General features: G+C 41.7%; 1 protein-coding gene across 1 annotated transcript in view; it reads left to right on the plus strand.

The window, feature by feature from the left end:
* Positions 1–2,144: 2,144 nt before the first annotated feature.
* rnf217 (ring finger protein 217) overlaps positions 2,145–17,803 on the plus strand; it is a 108,218-nt gene continuing 92,559 nt past the window's right edge. The window contains exon 1 of the mRNA XM_059981494.1: positions 2,145–3,128. Within this exon, the coding sequence (XP_059837477.1) occupies positions 2,454–3,128 (675 nt within the window). The 5' untranslated portion in view covers positions 2,145–2,453. The remainder of the gene's footprint in view (positions 3,129–17,803) is intronic.

Here is a 17,803-nt window from a genome sequence, read left to right on the forward strand (position 1 = left end):
GATAAGTGTGAGGTGCTACATTTTGGTAGGAATAATCCAAATAGGACATACATGGTAAATGGTAGGGCATTGAAGAATGCAGTAGAACAGAGAGATCTAGGAATCTAGGCATAGTTCCCTGCAGATGGAATCTCATGTGGATAGGGTGGTGATTTATAGGAAAGATGTCAACAAAATAGAGAGAGTACAGAGAAAATTTACTAGAATGTTACCAGGGTTTCATCACCTAAGTTACAGGGAAAGGTTGAACAAGTTAGGTCTTTAATCTTTGGAGCGTAGAAGGTTGAGGGGGGACTTGATAGGGGTATTTAAAATTATGAGAGATAGAGTTGACGTGGATAGGCTTTTTCCATTGAGAGTAGGGGAGATTCAATCAAGAGGACATGAGTTGAGAGTTAGGGGGCAAAAGTTAAAGGGTAACACAAGTGGGAATTTCTTTACTCAGAGAGTGGTAGCTGTGTGGAACGAGTTTCCAGTAGAAATGGTAGAGGCAGGTTCGGTATTATCATTTAAAGTAAAATGGACAGGAAAGGAATGGAGGGTTATGGGCTGAGTGCGGGTCAGTGGGACTAGGTGAGAGTAAGCATTTGGTACAGATTAGAAGGGCAGAGATGGCCTGTTTCCATGCTGTAATTGTTATATTGAAACAGCCTTGTCCCATAAACCCGCGCTGGGACCACAGCTCTCCATATCCCTACCATCCATGTGCCCCTCCAAACTACTCTTAAACGTTGAAATAGAGCTGGAGTCAGAATCTGAAACTTAAAACAAATATTGTCAGATGCTTAGTGAGCAATGAACCAATCATGGAATGAACTGTGAGTGAGAAAGCAACCTGTCTGAGAACTTTAGAGGAGTTTAGAAACCAGATGGTCTGATCAAAAGTTAGGGCATGGACATCTGCATAAAACTATAGGGGCACTAGGCAGCCATCGATCCCAGAGGATCGGGTGGACTGTGTCATCTCCAGGGTGCAACCCTGGGCGGGAAGATTTGAAGAACCAGTTTTTGCCCAGGCAGCGGGTTCCCTTCTCCACACCACGGATGTTGTCTAAGAGAAGGGCAACCGCTGATACAGCTTGGCACCAGAGTCGATGAGATTCCCAGAATGAGGTTGTAAACAACATTAAACTGCTTTAGAGACCCCAGCTCCAGATTTCTTCCTTGGGGTTTACTCCCGGAGCCTTTCCCATGGGTGGGTCTGGCCACAGGGCAACGGAGGTTTAAAATCAGAGTTTTCCTTCTCTGAGGCAGGCTGCCGTCCAAGGCTGACAAGCCCCACCTGCCCGAAGCAACTGGTTTTGAGGCATCAGTGGTCCGCCTTTGCCCCTTCTCTTGTCAGTAGAAACAGTTCCGCTGGGCCTAGTATCTAAGCCACACCTGAAGGATATATAGAAAAAATGCCAAATTTATCAGCAGTCACCACAATACTTTTCTATGTCTCTATGACAATATACAAGTGTCAGGGACACAAAAATCAAGAGTCTAATTCACTGTTTAATCCGGGGGTTTCCAACTTGGGGTCCAGAGTATCCGTCCGTGCATAAAAAGGGTTGAGCACTCCTGGTTTAAGGCATCAGAAGCACTGAAACTAGTTGCTCTGAGCGCCCAGGGCATATCGGGCAAACGAAGCAGTACTCACATCGATTCAGGATGACATAAAGTTAACTCTTGTACTTCCTGATTATGGACGGTTTGTGTGATAAGGAGCATTTAATGCTGACGCTGTGTTTTCCCCTGCTTTGCAGTTGCTCCGTCCCTTCCTCTCAGGCGCTGCTTATCAATTCCCACATTGCAACAATGACCATTGTTGCGACCTTGGCACTTTTTTTTGCGCGACGAGGAAGCACTGCAGATTTTCGATTGCACTTTTGAATTTTAGCTTGCAATTCTGATTTTGCTTGTCAAATTATTATTATTTGTTCGGAGGAATTTTAGTTCCAGTGTCCTATTTGCTTACAAAATACTTGCCCAATTCTATCTATAAAACTTTTTGATCGGTACAACAATCACTGCTATTCGGTGTATTGCATGTATTTTTCCGATATCTTTCAGTAACTGATTCTACTGATATTTACGGTAAATTCAACGTGCCCATTTATCACGGTAATTACAGTAAACCCCGAACAGTTGAATCGATCCGACTTTGTTGTGAAAGTATGAATGTAGGAAACAGCCTGCAGGATAATTTCTGGGAAGCTCCGGGTTCGTGAAATCGTTCCAAATCTGCCGTTTTGTAAATCGGAGTGAATTCGGAGTGCGTTCCGAGAATGAATACCTCGGGAAAAGGAAAGACGACATTCCTGAAATCTTGCTTTTAAAAGGTTTGATTTGCAATCCCTCCTCCGGGGGAAAACATGAACGAGTGAATGTTATCAGTGGCGATCGCGAAAGAAAGGGGGGAGTGGGACCCGGAAGCAGATGTGGGTCTAAGCTTGCTTTGAGCTGTGCCTATGGGATTGGAGTCAGGAATGGAAGATGAATGTGTTAGAGATGGGGGAGACCTGCTTACGTCCAGCGAGGATGAGGACACGGCCGAGGTCGGCCGGGCCACGGAGCGCCCACCCCATGCAGTGGGAAGCCCTGATGCCGTCGCAGCCGAGCAGCAGCATGAGGAGGAGCACTCCACCCGGTTCGGGACCTGCCCTCCACCCGCTGACCGGCGCAACACTGAGGAGTGTCCCGCCGGGCTCGAGTCTCGCCCGCCGTCCGGAGACCTCCCGGACAATGAGAGCGGACCTCCGCCGGCCGCCCCGGGGTCGCAGCACGTCTACTGCACTGTCTACTGCGTGGAGAATGAGAACAGCAGGAACTCGGCGCTGGGAGGCGAAGGTGAACAGACGAGTAACCCTCCTGACTCGGGCCGATCCTCACCGACCGCCCTCAGTCGCCGGACGGACCGGGGCACCGCACATTCCCCGACACCAGAAGGATCCTCCATTTCGGAACCCTTTAACATCTCCCGGCACATCGACATTAATTCGCTGGGAAACCTTTACGTTGGAGAGTATAAACAGTTAGTTATTTTGACCTGTCGAGTTTGTCTGGATGACAAACCCATCCGACCACTTCCTTGTTGCAAGAAGGCTGTGTGCGAAGAGTGTTTGAAGAGATACCTCAGCAATCAGGTAATTTTCATCCGTCATACTTAATAGGAATATAAACTACAAGCGTTCGCTTTAGAGCAGAGAACCCCGCAGGATCTGATACTGAAATCCTGTCTACTGACTGGGGTATTACTCCACCAACAGCCCGGTGCCATGGCTGTCTCTTCTCCCAACAAACTTGTTAACACAACTAAAACTTCATCCTTTAGGTTTTGGGTGCACTTCTTACTGCAAATATGATGTAAATTCCTCCGAGCACTATCAAGGAAAATTATGGCACACGCGGTCCTTCGACCCAGCCTAAGCCCACCTTCCAACATTTGGTTGATAATCCGGCAGCTGGGGTCCAGGCATTCCTTGCCTGGTCTTCCCGCCTTGACCACCCAGCCAGGCAGCGAGTTTCACACTGCTGCCCGTCACTTGGAATGGAATCACCGCCAGTCCGACAAATAACTTAAAATTCAGGTTTAAAGGAGTTTATTGCCATACCAGGATGCAGTGAAATTCCTGGATGACGTGAACATCAAGAGTGAACACCATACATGATAATAAATACATCAATATATGGCGGGTGCCATAATTTTCAAGAAAGGAGGGAGAGAGAAAACAGGGAATTGTAGACCGGTTAGCCTGATGTCAGTGGTGGGAAAGATGCTGGAGTCAATTATAAAAGAGGAAATTACAACACATTGGGATAGCAGTAGAAGGATCAGTCCGAGTCAGCATGGATTTATGAAGGGAAAATCATGCTTGACTAATCTTCTGGAGTTTTTTTTGAGAATGTAACTATGAAAATGGACAAGGGAGAGCCAGTGGATGTAATGTACCTGGACTTCCAGAAAGCTTTTGATAAAGTCCCACATAGGAGATTAGTGGGCAAAATTAGGGCACATGGTATTGGGGGCAGAGTACTGACATGGATTGAAAATTGGCTGGCTGACAGGAAACAAAGAGTAGTGATTAACGGGTCCCTTTCAGAATGGCAGGCTGTGACCAGTGGGGTACCGCAAGATTCGGTGCTGGGACCACAGCTGTTTACAGTATACATTAATGATTCAGATGAAGGAATTAAAAGTAACATTAGCAAATTTGCTGATGACACAAAGCTGGGTGGCAGTGTGAAATGTTAGGAGGATGTTATGAGAATGCAGGGTGACTTGGACAGATGGGTGAGTGGGCAAATGTATGGCAAATGCAGTTTAATGTGGATAAATGTGAGGTTATCCACCGGTGGCAAGAACAGGAAGGCAGATTACTATCTAAATGGAGTCAAGTTAGGAAAAGGGGAAGTACAACGAGATCTAGGTGTTCTTGTACATCAGTCAATGAAAGCAAGCATGCAGGCAGTGAAGAAAGCTAATGGCATGCTGGCTTTTATAACAAGAGGAATTGAGTCTAGGAGTAAAGAGGTCCTTCTGCAGCTGTACAGGGCCCTGGTGAGACCCCACCTGGAGTATTGTGTGCAGTTTTGGTCTCCAAATTTGAGGAAGGACATTTTTGTTCTTGAGGGAGTGCAGTGTAGGTTCACAAGATTAATTCCTGGAATGGCGGGACTATCATATGTTGAAAGACTGGAGCGACTGGGCTTGTATACACTGGAATTTAGAAGGATGAGAGGGGATCTGATTGAAACATTTAAGATTATTAAGGGATTGGACACACTGGAGGCAAGAAGCATGTTCCTGCTGATGGGTGTGTCCAGAACTAGAGGCCACAGTTTAAGAATAAGGGGTAGGCCATTTAGAACAGAGATGTGGAAAAACTTTTTCACCCAGAAAGTGGTGGATATGTGGAATGCTCTGCCCCAAAAGGCAGTAGAGGCCAAGTCTCTGGATGCATTCAAGAGAGAGTTAGATAGAGCTCTTATAGATAGCGGGGTCAAGGGATATGGGGAGAGGGCAGGAACGGGGTATTGATTGTGTATGATCAGCCATGATCACAGTGAATGGCAGTGCTGGCTGGAAGGGCCGAATGGCCTACTCCTGCACCGACTGTCTATTGTCTATTGTAATATATAGAGCAAACATAAAATCTCTGTGAATATCAAACATGAATATTGATTTCTCCTTTTGTTTTAAAGAAATCCCTCCATCTTCTTCTATTCCCCAATCTGGCCTATTACCTCTTCTCACCTACTTATCACCTCCCCCCCCCCCCCCCCCGGGTCTCCTTGCCTCCTGTTCACAATACTCAAGGTGAGGCCTCACCAGTGCCTTATAAAGCCTCAACGAACATCCTTGCTTGGTTAACGAAAGAAAGCCCTTTTCACTGCCTTGTCTACCTGTTAAGATTAAGGCTTTATAAGCTAAGGCCTCTCATTACCTGAACATATCAATGCAAAAAGAGAAAGAAGTAGTGAGGTTCTGTTCAGGGATTTAATGTCCGTTCTGAGGTCTGATGGAAGAGGGGAAGAAGCCATTCCTGAATTGTTGATTGTGCTCCTGTGCCTCCTCCCTGATGGTAGCAATGGAAAGAGGGCATATCCCGGGTGATGGTGGTCCTTAGTGATGGATGCTGCCTTTTCTTGAAGCCTTGCTCCTTGTGAAGATATCCTGGCCACCTATATAAATGTAAATTGCTGTCTCTTTGCTCAGCCTGACCCTAATAACTGATGTCAAAAGCTTTCCACTCATTCCGGCAACTACATGCCACTTCATTACTTTAAAGTATATCAAATAAAAATGATGCCTCCTATGTAATTCCAAAAGTAAAATACTACAGAGACCAAGAAATTGAAGTAAAAGCAGCAAGTTCTAAAGTATTAAGACAGTAACACCTACATTTTTTGTTCTTACTTCCTATTTTGTTTACGTGCATTTGGGAGTGTTGCGAAATCATTTTGGTGCCATTGTAACTGTTGAAACCAGCAAATTGTTTTCTGTTTATCAGATTAAGATGAATTGAGGGAAGGTTGTTCAAAATACATGATTGATGAGGTCAGTCTACAACCAGTAGTGTGTTTGGTTTGACAATGGCAGTATAATTGTGGTATTCTCTGTTATATTTCTGACAGTGAATTTTACATTGCAGTAATTTAAGAGAATGTTTAATATTTTAAAATCAATGCTTTTGTGACTTTGCATAAATGAATATGTATGTTGATTAACAACACGAATGATTCTTCAGATGCTGGAAATCCAAAGCAACTCACGCAAAATGTTGGAGGAACTCCTCAGATCAGGCAGCATCTATGCTTTCACAGTCCTGAGTCCTGATGAAGGCCCAGAATGTCGACTGTTTATTCCTCTCCATAGATGCTGCCTGACCTGAGGAATGTTGACCACTCTGTTGAATTAATACAGAAATATAAGAATGAGCATGTTTTCCTGCAAAAACTGATTGCTCTAAGATTTGGAAGGAATTTATTTCAGAAGGAAGTTAAGGAATTAATTTAAGTTATTGGGTGGTAGGGTGGAGATGTGTCCCTACCAAACGAGGTGTAAGGCACTCCTTGCCTCTGCTAGTGTGCAGGTCACTCTTGGGCAAGGTGTAGCGCCTGCTTAGCCCTTTGATCAAGGCCATGTGAAGCCATGGGAGCAGGTGGTGGATGGTCATATGAGCAGCTGGTGCACATCACAAGCACTGGTTATGTGTCCACTGACCCTGGGCAGACAATCTCTGAAGAGTATCGATAATGGCTGGGGGTCACCCGTCTTGTAAAGACACTGCCCTGAAGAAGGCAATGGCAAACCACTTATGTAGAATTTGCCAAGGGCAGTCATGGTCGTGGGAAGACCACGACCACTCACGTCGTATGACATGGCACATAATGATGATGATAATGTAAATATGTATATATTAAAAATGGAGGAAAAGGTCGAGTTTTCCAACTAATAGCAAGTTAGTTCCAAACACACACATTCACAAAGGCAAATCCTAGACCACACATTACTTTAATTAAATTCTAATTAAACAATTATGTGAATTACATACTAAATCAAGAATGAAACTAGGTAACTAGGGCAGCACAGTAGTTTAGCGATTAGTACAATGCTATCCCTTGGCATTCAGTAGTATCACCATCACTGAATCCCCTACTATCAACAATTGACAGCAAATTGACAAATTGAGTTACAATTGACAGCAAATTGAACTGGTCTAGCCATATAAACACCAAGGCTACCAGAGCAGGTCAAAGGCTAGGAATCCTGCAGTGTGTAACTCACCTCCTGGCTCCCCAAAGCCTGTCCACCATCCACAAGGCTCAGGTCAGGAGTGTAATGGAATACTCACCACTCACCCGGATGAGTGCAGCTCCGTCAACACTCAACAAGCTTGACACCATCCAGTACAAGGCAGCCCACTTGATTGGTACCTGTACAAGCATCCAATCCCTCCACCATTGACAATCAGCCGTAGCAGTGTGTACTATCTACAAGATGCACTGCAACATCATACCAAGGTTCCTAAGGCAGCACCTTCCAGACCCACGACCACTGCCACCTGGAAGGACGAGAACAGCAGATTCCTGGGAGCACCACCACTTGGAAATCCCCCTCCAAGCCACTTACCATCCTGACTTGGAAACATATCACCATTCTTTCATTGTCGCTGGGTCAAAATCATGGGAATTCCCTTCCTAACAGCACTGTGGGTGTACCTGCACCTCGGGGACTGCAGCTCATCACCACCTTCTCAAGGGCAACTAGGGGTGAACAATAAATGCTGGCTTAGTTGGCAATTCCTACATCCCATAAATGAATAAAAAAGAGAAAAATTACGCTCGGCGTTGGAGTTCGAATTTTAATTCCAGCGCCACCTGTAAGGTGTTTGAACATTCTCACTATGGCTACTTGAGTTTCCTCTGGGTGCTCTGGTTTCCTTGTACAGTCCAAAGATGTTGTAAATTGCCCTGTGATTAGGCTAGGGTTGAATATAGGTGGGCTCCTGTGTGGAGCGACTCGTTGGGCTAGAAGGACCTGTTCCACAGAAATAAATAAAAATAATCATTCCCTGTGTATGTCTATTGCAGCTTTGGTTGGTCACGTCATCACAACAAGCGTGTAGTTATAATGTATTAAGATACTGGAAACTAGACACCGGTTTGTGAGTGGGTGATGTAAATTGGTAACTGGGAAAGTAAGTCAATCAGCCTATTCATAATTACAGTTTACATTTGATTTCTATAGATGATATCCTTTTTCACATTCCTCATCTTTTAGTTTTCATTTCAATTCATGATTAATTTGATTTCCAGACTAGTAGTCTTAAAGGTAAAGGTCTGAAAACATCAGCCTACATTAAACAAATGTCATTTGCTATGGATCACTGAAGTGATTATCTGATTGCAGTCTCATGGAAACGTTACAGCACCAGAGAAAGTGATTTGATCCATTAAATCCATTCATGCCAGTTCTATGCAATCACCTCCATTTCGCCTTGTGTTTCTGTGATCCTGCAAGTTTATCTTTTTCCAGATTCTCTATCCTTTTTTTTAAATCAATCTAATACTGACCCTCCATTAGCTTTTAACTTTATTAACCAGAATTCTTTAATTAACCAGAATTGTTAAATATCTTTAATAAACCCAGGTCAACTCCATTTTCTAGACTCCTTTCATCCAAAAAAATATGATCTAGTACCATTCCTTGTTGAATTAACCCTAAGATCTTGGAAGTCAAGATGTATTGTGTTTGACTGCAGACTGCTGCAACATTCATGGAGTCTGGAACTTAGACTATTTTTTTGTGTGACTGTTGGTACGGTGTTTTGCACCCTGGCCCCAGAGTAACACTTTTTTTTGCCTGTATTCATGGGTATTCATGTATGGTTGAATGACAATTAAACTTGAATTTGAACTAAATAACTTAAACCGTTTTGTGCATGCCTTTTCTCCCCAATCTATAGAGAAAATTAGATTAATATGCCAACACTTTGAGCTATCTGCATTCCCGCTTTCCCATGGCAAGCAGACTGACAAACCATTCAGATTATGCAATTTATACAGTCTAAATATAGCTAGCGTTTCCAGTATATCAGTAGATCCAGTTCTCACCTATCGCTCTACCTTCTCCCCTTAAGATTATATGTTGTCTGTAGCCTCTTACAAAAAAAAACTGCTCATATTTCCTCCTCTTGTGCCACATTGAGGCCACTCTCAGGATGGAGGAGCAATACCTTGTATTCCATCTGGGTTAGCCTCCAACTGAATAGCATTTCTTCTTTCCAGTTTAAAAAAAATCCTTCACCATCCCCTCCTCTTCTCCCTATTCTGGCCTCATACAAACCTCTTCTCACCTGCCTGTCACATCTCCCTGCTTCCCCTCCTCCTCCTCCCCTTTCTCTGTGGTCCACTCTCCTCTCTTATCAGATTCCTTCCTCTCCAGCACTTTACCTTTCCTACCCACCTGGCTTCACCTATCACCCTCTGGCCTTCCATCTTCCACTCCTCCACCCACTTTTTATTCTGGCATCTTCCCCGTCCTTCCCAATCTTGAGGAAGTGTCTCTGCCTGAAACATCGACCGTTTGTTCATTTCTGTGGATGTTGCCTGACCTGCTGAGTTCCTCCAGCATTTTGTGTATAATGGTTTAATTAATTTGCTAATTTATTTGTAACACTGGTTGTACTTTGCTGGAGTAATGATGTGTCTGATGCACGTTGTTGACCCTGAGAAGTACATAGGTAGGTAGGGATCATTGTTTATCTGGGTTTGAGGTCATGATTTCAGAGCATCTGTTTCCTTTGCCAATTAATTAGGTTAATGGTGCATTCAAACCTTGTTGTCTGCAATCAGTAAGAGGTGGCTCTTGAAGTATGGGAAGTGGTTCACATTTTCCAAGGTCTCTTATGTGCTTACAAATGCGCAGATATACAAGCATAATGCGTATAACATGACTTAATTGCTGAATCCTGAAATGGGTTATGTAAATTGAACAGTTTCCTATTTGTTCTGTAAGAAAGTGGAGGTGAGGTACAACATAATGGGGTAAGCTAAAAAGAAATGACAGGGCCATGACATGGCCTTGTTTGAAAACAGTCTTCACTGAAAATAAGTTTGTTATGGACTCATTGGTCTGGATAAATGACAAACAGCAGTGTATTTTTGTGTTTTTAGGACCTTTATCCCATCTCTTTCTGGTGCCTCTCTTCTTTATTCCCTTCCACAGGTGCTGCCTGACTTGCTGAGTTCCTCCAGATTTTGATGTGGGATACTCATAAAGCCATGTCCTTTGTCCGACCTGGATTCTTATGACCCTGCTATTAGTTATGTGCCAGTAAAAGATTTTCCGATTTATTTATGCACGCAGTGCCCATTTTATTAGGAACCTCCTGTACCTAATAAAGTGGCCGTTTGAGTGTACGTTAGTGGTCTTCTGCAGCTGTGGCCCATCCTCTTCAAAGCTTGTTCCTTAATAACTCCAATAACCACACCACTTGTAACACCTGGTTAATTAAGTTACTGCCGCCTTCCTGTCAACCTGACCCGGTATGGCGATTCCCCTTTGACTTCCTTCATTGACAGTGTGTTTTCATCCACAGAACTAGCCACTCACTGGTTGATTTAAAAAAAAAATTTCCACAACATTCTCTGTCAACTCCGGATGCTCGTGTGAATATCTCAGGGTATCAGCAGTTTCTGAGATACTCAAACCACACCGTCTGGCATCAGCAAACATTCCACATTCAGAGTCACTTGGATCACATTTCTTCCCCATTCTGATGTTTGGCCTGAAAGGCAACTGAACCTCATGGCCATGTATACGTGCTTTAATGGATTGAGTTGCTGGCGCATGATTGAATATTTGCATTAACGAACAGGTGTACCTCATCTAAAGTGGCCAGTGAGTATTAGCTGCTAAAACATTGTTGCGGATAAAATGGTGCAAACTTCACTTCATCTGTGGACCTGAAGGTTATGGCACTTTTTAACTACAGCATTTACATTTCTACAGAACAGTTCAAAGTACATTTTGTTATCAAAGTATGTTTGCAGTAAACAATCCTGAGATTCATCTTCTCCACAGACAGCCACAAAACGAAGAAAACCATGGAACCTGTTTATAGTAAAACATCAAAACACCCCCCCCCCGACACACAAAAAAACCAATGCGTAAGTGGCAACAAGAACATCAACACCACCCCCACTCACATGAAAAAAATAAAATTACACTTAACTTAAAAATAGTTTGAATATAAAATTCAGTGATATTTATATATTTGCCTCAAAACCATAACAAACTGATATATACTGCAATTTTCTAAATTTTAGGAAGCAATTGTGTCTCTCTTTTGTGTTTATCCTTTAAATATAATTGCACAAGTAATGTTCTTCATTGTTATCTTGTTATTGCTAAGAAAAACATTGCATCTTTCCATTCTACACCATATAATTTGTTACAGTGATATCAAGTACATAATGTCAGGTAACATACTGACCAGAACATGTTACCGGAAGCTATCAGTCATATTTCTCATGTCTGTCTGAATGAGCTTGCTTCTTTAGATTTTTAGGGATTGGCTCCTCTGTGTTTTGTTATTAAGTGAGTAGCCATTCCTAATATGGGAGTAATTTTCACATTAATAATAACTGCCAAAAAGCAAAGTAGAATAGCTTGCCCTTCAATAAAAATGTGCAAGGTTCTCTAATGAGGAATGATTGAACATGCTGGGAAAAATAAGCTTAATTTGACCTAACACAGTGTGCTGGGTCACATTGAGCTTCCATCTGGCAAAAGCTGAACTTCCCGGGGTGGCCAAACGTTTCAATTCTGATTCCCATTCCTGTTCCAGCATGTCGGTCCACAGCTTCCTCTTGTTCCAAGATGAGACCAGCCTCAGAGTGGAGGAGCAGCACCTTACATTGCCTGGCTAGCCTCCAACCTGATGGGTATGAATATCGATTTCTCCTTTTGGTAAAAGAAATTTCCCTCCCCCTTCCCTTCTTCCTATGTTCCCCACTCAGGCCTCTTACTTTTTCTCACCTGCCTATCACCTCCTCCTGGGTCCCCTCCTTCCCTTTCTCACATGGTCCACTCTCCTCCCCTATCAGATTATGTCTTTTCCAGACCTATATATTTCCCGCCTATATCTATCACCTTCTAGCTATCCTTCTTCCTCTCCTCCCACCTCTTTATTCTGGCGTCTTCCCCTCTTCCTTTCCAGTTCTGATGAAAGGTCTCGGTCGAAGTGTCAACTATTTCCATAGATGCTACCTGACCCACTGAGTTCCTCCAGCATTTTGGGAAATGTCGTGGTTACTTGAAATGACCCAGAGACGCAGACAATTCTTCGAGAAGTTTAAACCTTTATTTGCAAACAAAGGCTGAGGCAATCAATGAACTTGTCACCGAAAGCCCGCCGAGCTCCGGTGTACAGCATTCTTTATAGTAATTTCTTATCTCAGTTACATTTCGGTTTCATCAGCATACCCAATCAAGTTTTAATTGCATATCATTTATATACGAATTAATTAATCGCTCTTGCCTAGCCCGCGGTGCGCCACCGTTATTTTTCACCCATTCGCATTGGGACCTTATTCGTGGCCAGGATTATGCTTTCCAGACAACCTCCCTCACATTACATTCCTGCTCGCAGCATCCTGTCCGCCACCGTTATCTCGTACTAAACAAAGGCTGAGTGTAATACATGGGATACATCTCAGCTAATAGTGCTGCAAAACAAACAGGTGTTCTGTAAGTGCCATAATATGCAGCTAAGAGAGTACAAAGTATCTAGTGAAAACAACACATAACAAAATGTGTCTAGTAAAATAATACATACTAATATTCAGTACCTAGAAGTGATTACATAGTATAGTAAATAGCTAATACATAGTGATTATATTTCAGGTATATATAGTGGTTATGTCAGATATATTTCTCAATAGGTGCGTGTTACAGTGTACAAAGAAGGGAACAAGTTTGAAATAACAAAAATGGTAAGCATGTTTCAAACAAGGATCACATAGAAGGAATTTATTCAAGGTTATCCTCTTAAAAAAAAATCAAGAAACATTGATTTATTCCCAGGTTTCTAAGAATACCGAGCTCACGACCACAAGAAGTTGTATAGGAAAATGATCTCATTGTAATAGAGAAGGTCGATTGTCAGGAATAAAGAAATAGAAGGATATATCACTAGGATTGATTATGTTGCATTCATGTGAGTATAAAGGTCACTCAAGTCAGTTGCATCAAATGATTGGAAATTTTATGTAATTCACATTGATTTGCACAGAATTCAGAGACAAATCTTCATTAAAATGACATATCTAGAGCAGAGAGTTATGGTATTAGTGGTGAATTGCAATTAGATAACTTGATTGTTTTAGATTTTAACTTTATAGCCCCAAATTAGCAATTTGTTTGCTTTTACCATAATTCAGTGACTGATTCACTTGTCACATACTTGCAAATGTCTATGTCTTGCATGTGACTCCCATTTCCAAACCATCAATGCTTGGTGCTTTAAACTTAATTTGTTCTGGAAATTGAAGCTATGTTTAGATATGCATGTATTTGAAGCTGATTTCGTTAAAATCAAGTTGGTTACTCCGCTCTTCACTGTTTTGAGGTTGTGGGCCTGGGGCCTGCTCTACTGGGCTTCGTGTCTTGAGGACTCGATTTCATTCTAAATACTATTCACTTACTTTTATTTGTAAGCACGATTTTTTTCTCTCTCTGCACATTGGATGTTTGTCAGTCTTTTCTATGGGTTCTTCTGGGTTTCTTTGTTGCCTGTAAGGAGATGAATCTGAGGGTTGTATAATGTGTACATTCTTTGTACTTTGAACCACAAAAACAAAGGTCTGGGACTTGATGAGAGTGAATTATTATTTATATAATGTTACAGAATACTGCATTGAAATTAGAAATGACTTTGTTTTCTAGCATTAGTGTGCAGGGGTGGGGAAAATTATTGTCTTTTTATGTAACAGTGTAGATGGATAGATCTCTCACTTATTTGCCTCTGTTTGATTTTTTTCTTGGAAGAGGGCTATGTTTACAGCTTAGATTTCAGAACAATGATCCAGCAGTACACCATGCACTTCTAGTTGCATTCAAAATATGTGTGACCTCAAGATCTCACCAGCAAATGCCAGCTAATGTTATTAACTGATGTAATTTACTAAGTAGATTTTATAAGGTCTGTTGCAACAGAACTTTGAATTTTTAACAAGGCTGAACACTTATCAGAGCTCTTTGAGGGGGTCATAAAGTATTCCAAGATCCTTGACACTTGCTCCTAAGTTGTATTTAACATTCAATAATAAATGGTTTTAAAAGCTGAACCACTTGATAGCAGTTTGCCCTTGTCATTGCTGATTGAGTTCTACAATCTAACTCGTATTCTTCTGATATTTTTCTGCAGATGGTGTTAACTTATGTAGAGTTTTGCTCGCTGGTTTTTAATAACAGGAGATTTATCTAATCCCAGGAACTAGTTGAAAGAACAGTCAGTGAATGAAAAATATATTTTAAAGACTGCAGATGCTGTTATGAAATAAGAACAGATTTCCAGAAAGACAGTAGGTCAAGCCATATATATGGAAAGAGAAGCAGTCAGTATTATGGTTCTGTGATCCTTCATCAATTTATTATGAAAGAAGTTAGTTTTATTTAAAGAAACATGTAGACAGTTTACATATATTACATGTGGTGTAATAGCATCTTCAAGAAACGTCAAGGCAAGTGGTCCTGGGTTCGAATCTGACAGGATCCCTGCTGGGTTAAGCATTGAGCTAGCAACTCGGCCTCATATAAACAAATAGACAACATGCTAAAGAGGGTTGCCACCCAACGTGCCATATGGCACAGAAAGGAACAATGAAGACTGTCCAGCACGTTCAATTTGACTTTGAAATACGATAGATACAGCATCAAATGCTCTTTTAAGGAGTTCTGCACCGAAGATAAAATGGTAAACTATCTGTTCCTCTGCTATAGATATCAATTTGCACTTGCATGGTATGTGGTAACTTGAATTATGCATAATTGCTGCAGGATATCCCAGAGGCATGATCAGAAATCTGTGGCTGCCATGCAGAGATGGAAACATTCAGAGGGTTTTGTTACAGACAGATTTTGGGAGGTTGTAAACGAGGAGTATAATTGATAAGGAATAAGAGATGGTAGTACCTGCAGTCCAGTCAGATAAATGGAAAGGAAAAGCAACAATGTACACTAAAACTAAATTAATCCATAATCATGGCAGTAAATCTTTGTCAGTTGCAATTTGAGGAGCCTGTGGTTTTTGTGTATGTTGGAAAAATCTTATATATATAATATTTTTCTTTCATCTGTGAAAGAGCACACTTAGAAAGCACATGTTCCTATACGTACCAATCATGCTAAAGGAGAGATGGTTGAGAGCTCAAGTCAATGCTGACTCTTGTCTGGTGCACAAGTACATATATGCACTGGTGCAATAAAAATGTATTTTCAGCAGCATCACAGGAACGTAGCATCAGACAAGAAAAGCATAAATTATACATAATTTTCTTAACAAGAAAGAATACATTTAGACCAAAAAAAAGCAGAGTCCATTGTAGTGCAAAGTGGCACAGCACAATCATTTGCAACACACACAAAATGCAAATGAACTCAGCAGGCCCGGCAGCATCTATGGAAAAGAATGAACAGTCGCTGTTTCTGGCTGAGTCAGAGTGATGCAGGATCTTGGCCTGAAACATCGACTGTTTACTGTTTTCCATAAACGCTGCCTGACCTGCTGAGTTCCTCCAGCTCCTTGTGTATGTTGCTTGGATTTCCAGCATCTGCCGATTTTCACAGCATAACCACCTGTCCAATTCCAGTTTTACATCAGCAGTGCAACATAATTAAACAATTATTACTCAAAAAATCACACATTGCCTTGAAATTCTTGGGGCTACATTGAGATTTCTTAAAGCTGCTGGTTCCAGCTGTACTAACAAAAAACAGGTCTGGGTTGTTCCTAACCCGAGGTCTGTCTGCCAAATTTAAAATACTACATGTGAATTATGCATTAATTATGAATAATGCATAAATGACTGCATGTGGAATTGGCAGCACATCTCCCCATCTCTCACCAAGCAGCAAGCAGATCAATGAAATAGATTGTGAGATTGTTGTCTGTTTGTATTTGTGAATCAAGTAGCTGGGGAATGTCTGACGGGTTTAGGGTTTGTCGTACTTGGTGGAGCAGGGCCCCATGTGTGAACGTTGTCAAACACATTCATAGACAATGAGTCTAACTTAGCTTCTCACACTGCTGGTGTGCCAACAGAAGTGACACAGCAGAGATAACCAGTTGTTAGTAACTTAGTGAATCATAGGGCAAGCTGTATTTCTTAATCAAAGCTTTTAAATACTTCCCAATCAAACATGTTAGATCATCTGAGACAAAATCAGGAGATGGAAAGGGGAGGAGGGCATAATGGGTGAATTCTCTGTTAAGTCAGGTATGTTAAAAGAAGTCGAGATAGATTGTTTTTATTTCCCTCTCTCCCTTCATACAAAGGCACAAAAATTAAACATGTAAGATTACAGTATTTTAAAAATCTTATGTGATAAGGCATAGTCTAAAATTATAAGTTTGATTATTTCTGGGACAGAGAGACTACGTGACAATCATTAAGTATTACCACTTCATCATTAAAGCTATGTACGCTAATAGTAACAGAGTTTGGTGTTTTCGCAGATTACTGGTGATTAATTTGGGAGTTTAGTAACCATGAAATTTCTAAAATAAGGACACAATGGTATTTTGCAAACTTGAATGAAAAAAGGTGCAAATTGGCTGGCAGTGTGGTGAATCAAAGTAGTTTAATTCACATACATCTGACAGTATTTCAATCATTAACTATATTGGAGAGAACTAAACAGGCAGGGTTAATTTAAATTTGCCACTTGCTGATTGATAATTTAATCATTATTCAACAGTGTAGCACAATTGTACAATGATTATTCAGAAAATTAATGATTGTTTGATGTCAGGAGTCGGTCAGAATCTTTCAAGTGTGCTGTATTGCTTAATACAGTGGGAAGAAACGATGCAAACGGAGGCAGCAGTGGTTAGGCTTAGGAAGGTGGGTATGAGGGGGTGAAGTTGACCAAGCTCTCTGGATTCTACAAGTATGTGAAGAGCAAGAGGGTAATACGTAAGAGAATAGGACCAATCAAGTGTGACAATGGAAAAGTGTGTATGGAACTGGAGGAGATAGCAGAGGTAATTAATGAATACTTTGCTTCAGTATTCCCTACGGAAAAGGATCTTGGTGATTGTAGGGATGACTTGAAGTGGACTGAAAAGCTTGAGCATGTAGATATTAAGAAAGAGGATGTGCTGGTGCTTTTGGAAAGCATCAAATTGGAGAAGTCACTGGGACCGGACGAGATGTACCCAGGCTACCGTGGGAGGCAAGGGGGGAGATTGCTGAACCTCTGGCGATGATCTTTGCATCATCAATGGGGCTGGGAAAGGTTCTGGAGGATTGGAGGGTTGTGGATGTTGTTCTATTATTCAAGAAAGGGCGGAGAGATAGCCCAGAAAATTATAGACCAGTGAGTCTTAATTCAGTGGTTGTTAAGTTGATGGAGAAGATCCTGAGAGGCAGGATTTATGAACATTGGGAGAGGCATAATATGATTAGGAATAGTCAGCATGGCTGTGTGAAAGGCAGGTTATGCCTTTTGAGCCTGATTGAATTTTTTGAGGATTTGACTAAACATATTGATGAAGGAAGAGCAGTAGATGTAGTGTATATGGATTTC

The sequence above is a fragment of the Hypanus sabinus genome, chromosome 10 (genome assembly GCF_030144855.1).
Source record: "Hypanus sabinus isolate sHypSab1 chromosome 10, sHypSab1.hap1, whole genome shotgun sequence".
In the NCBI taxonomy this organism is placed as follows: domain Eukaryota; kingdom Metazoa; phylum Chordata; class Chondrichthyes; order Myliobatiformes; family Dasyatidae; genus Hypanus; species Hypanus sabinus.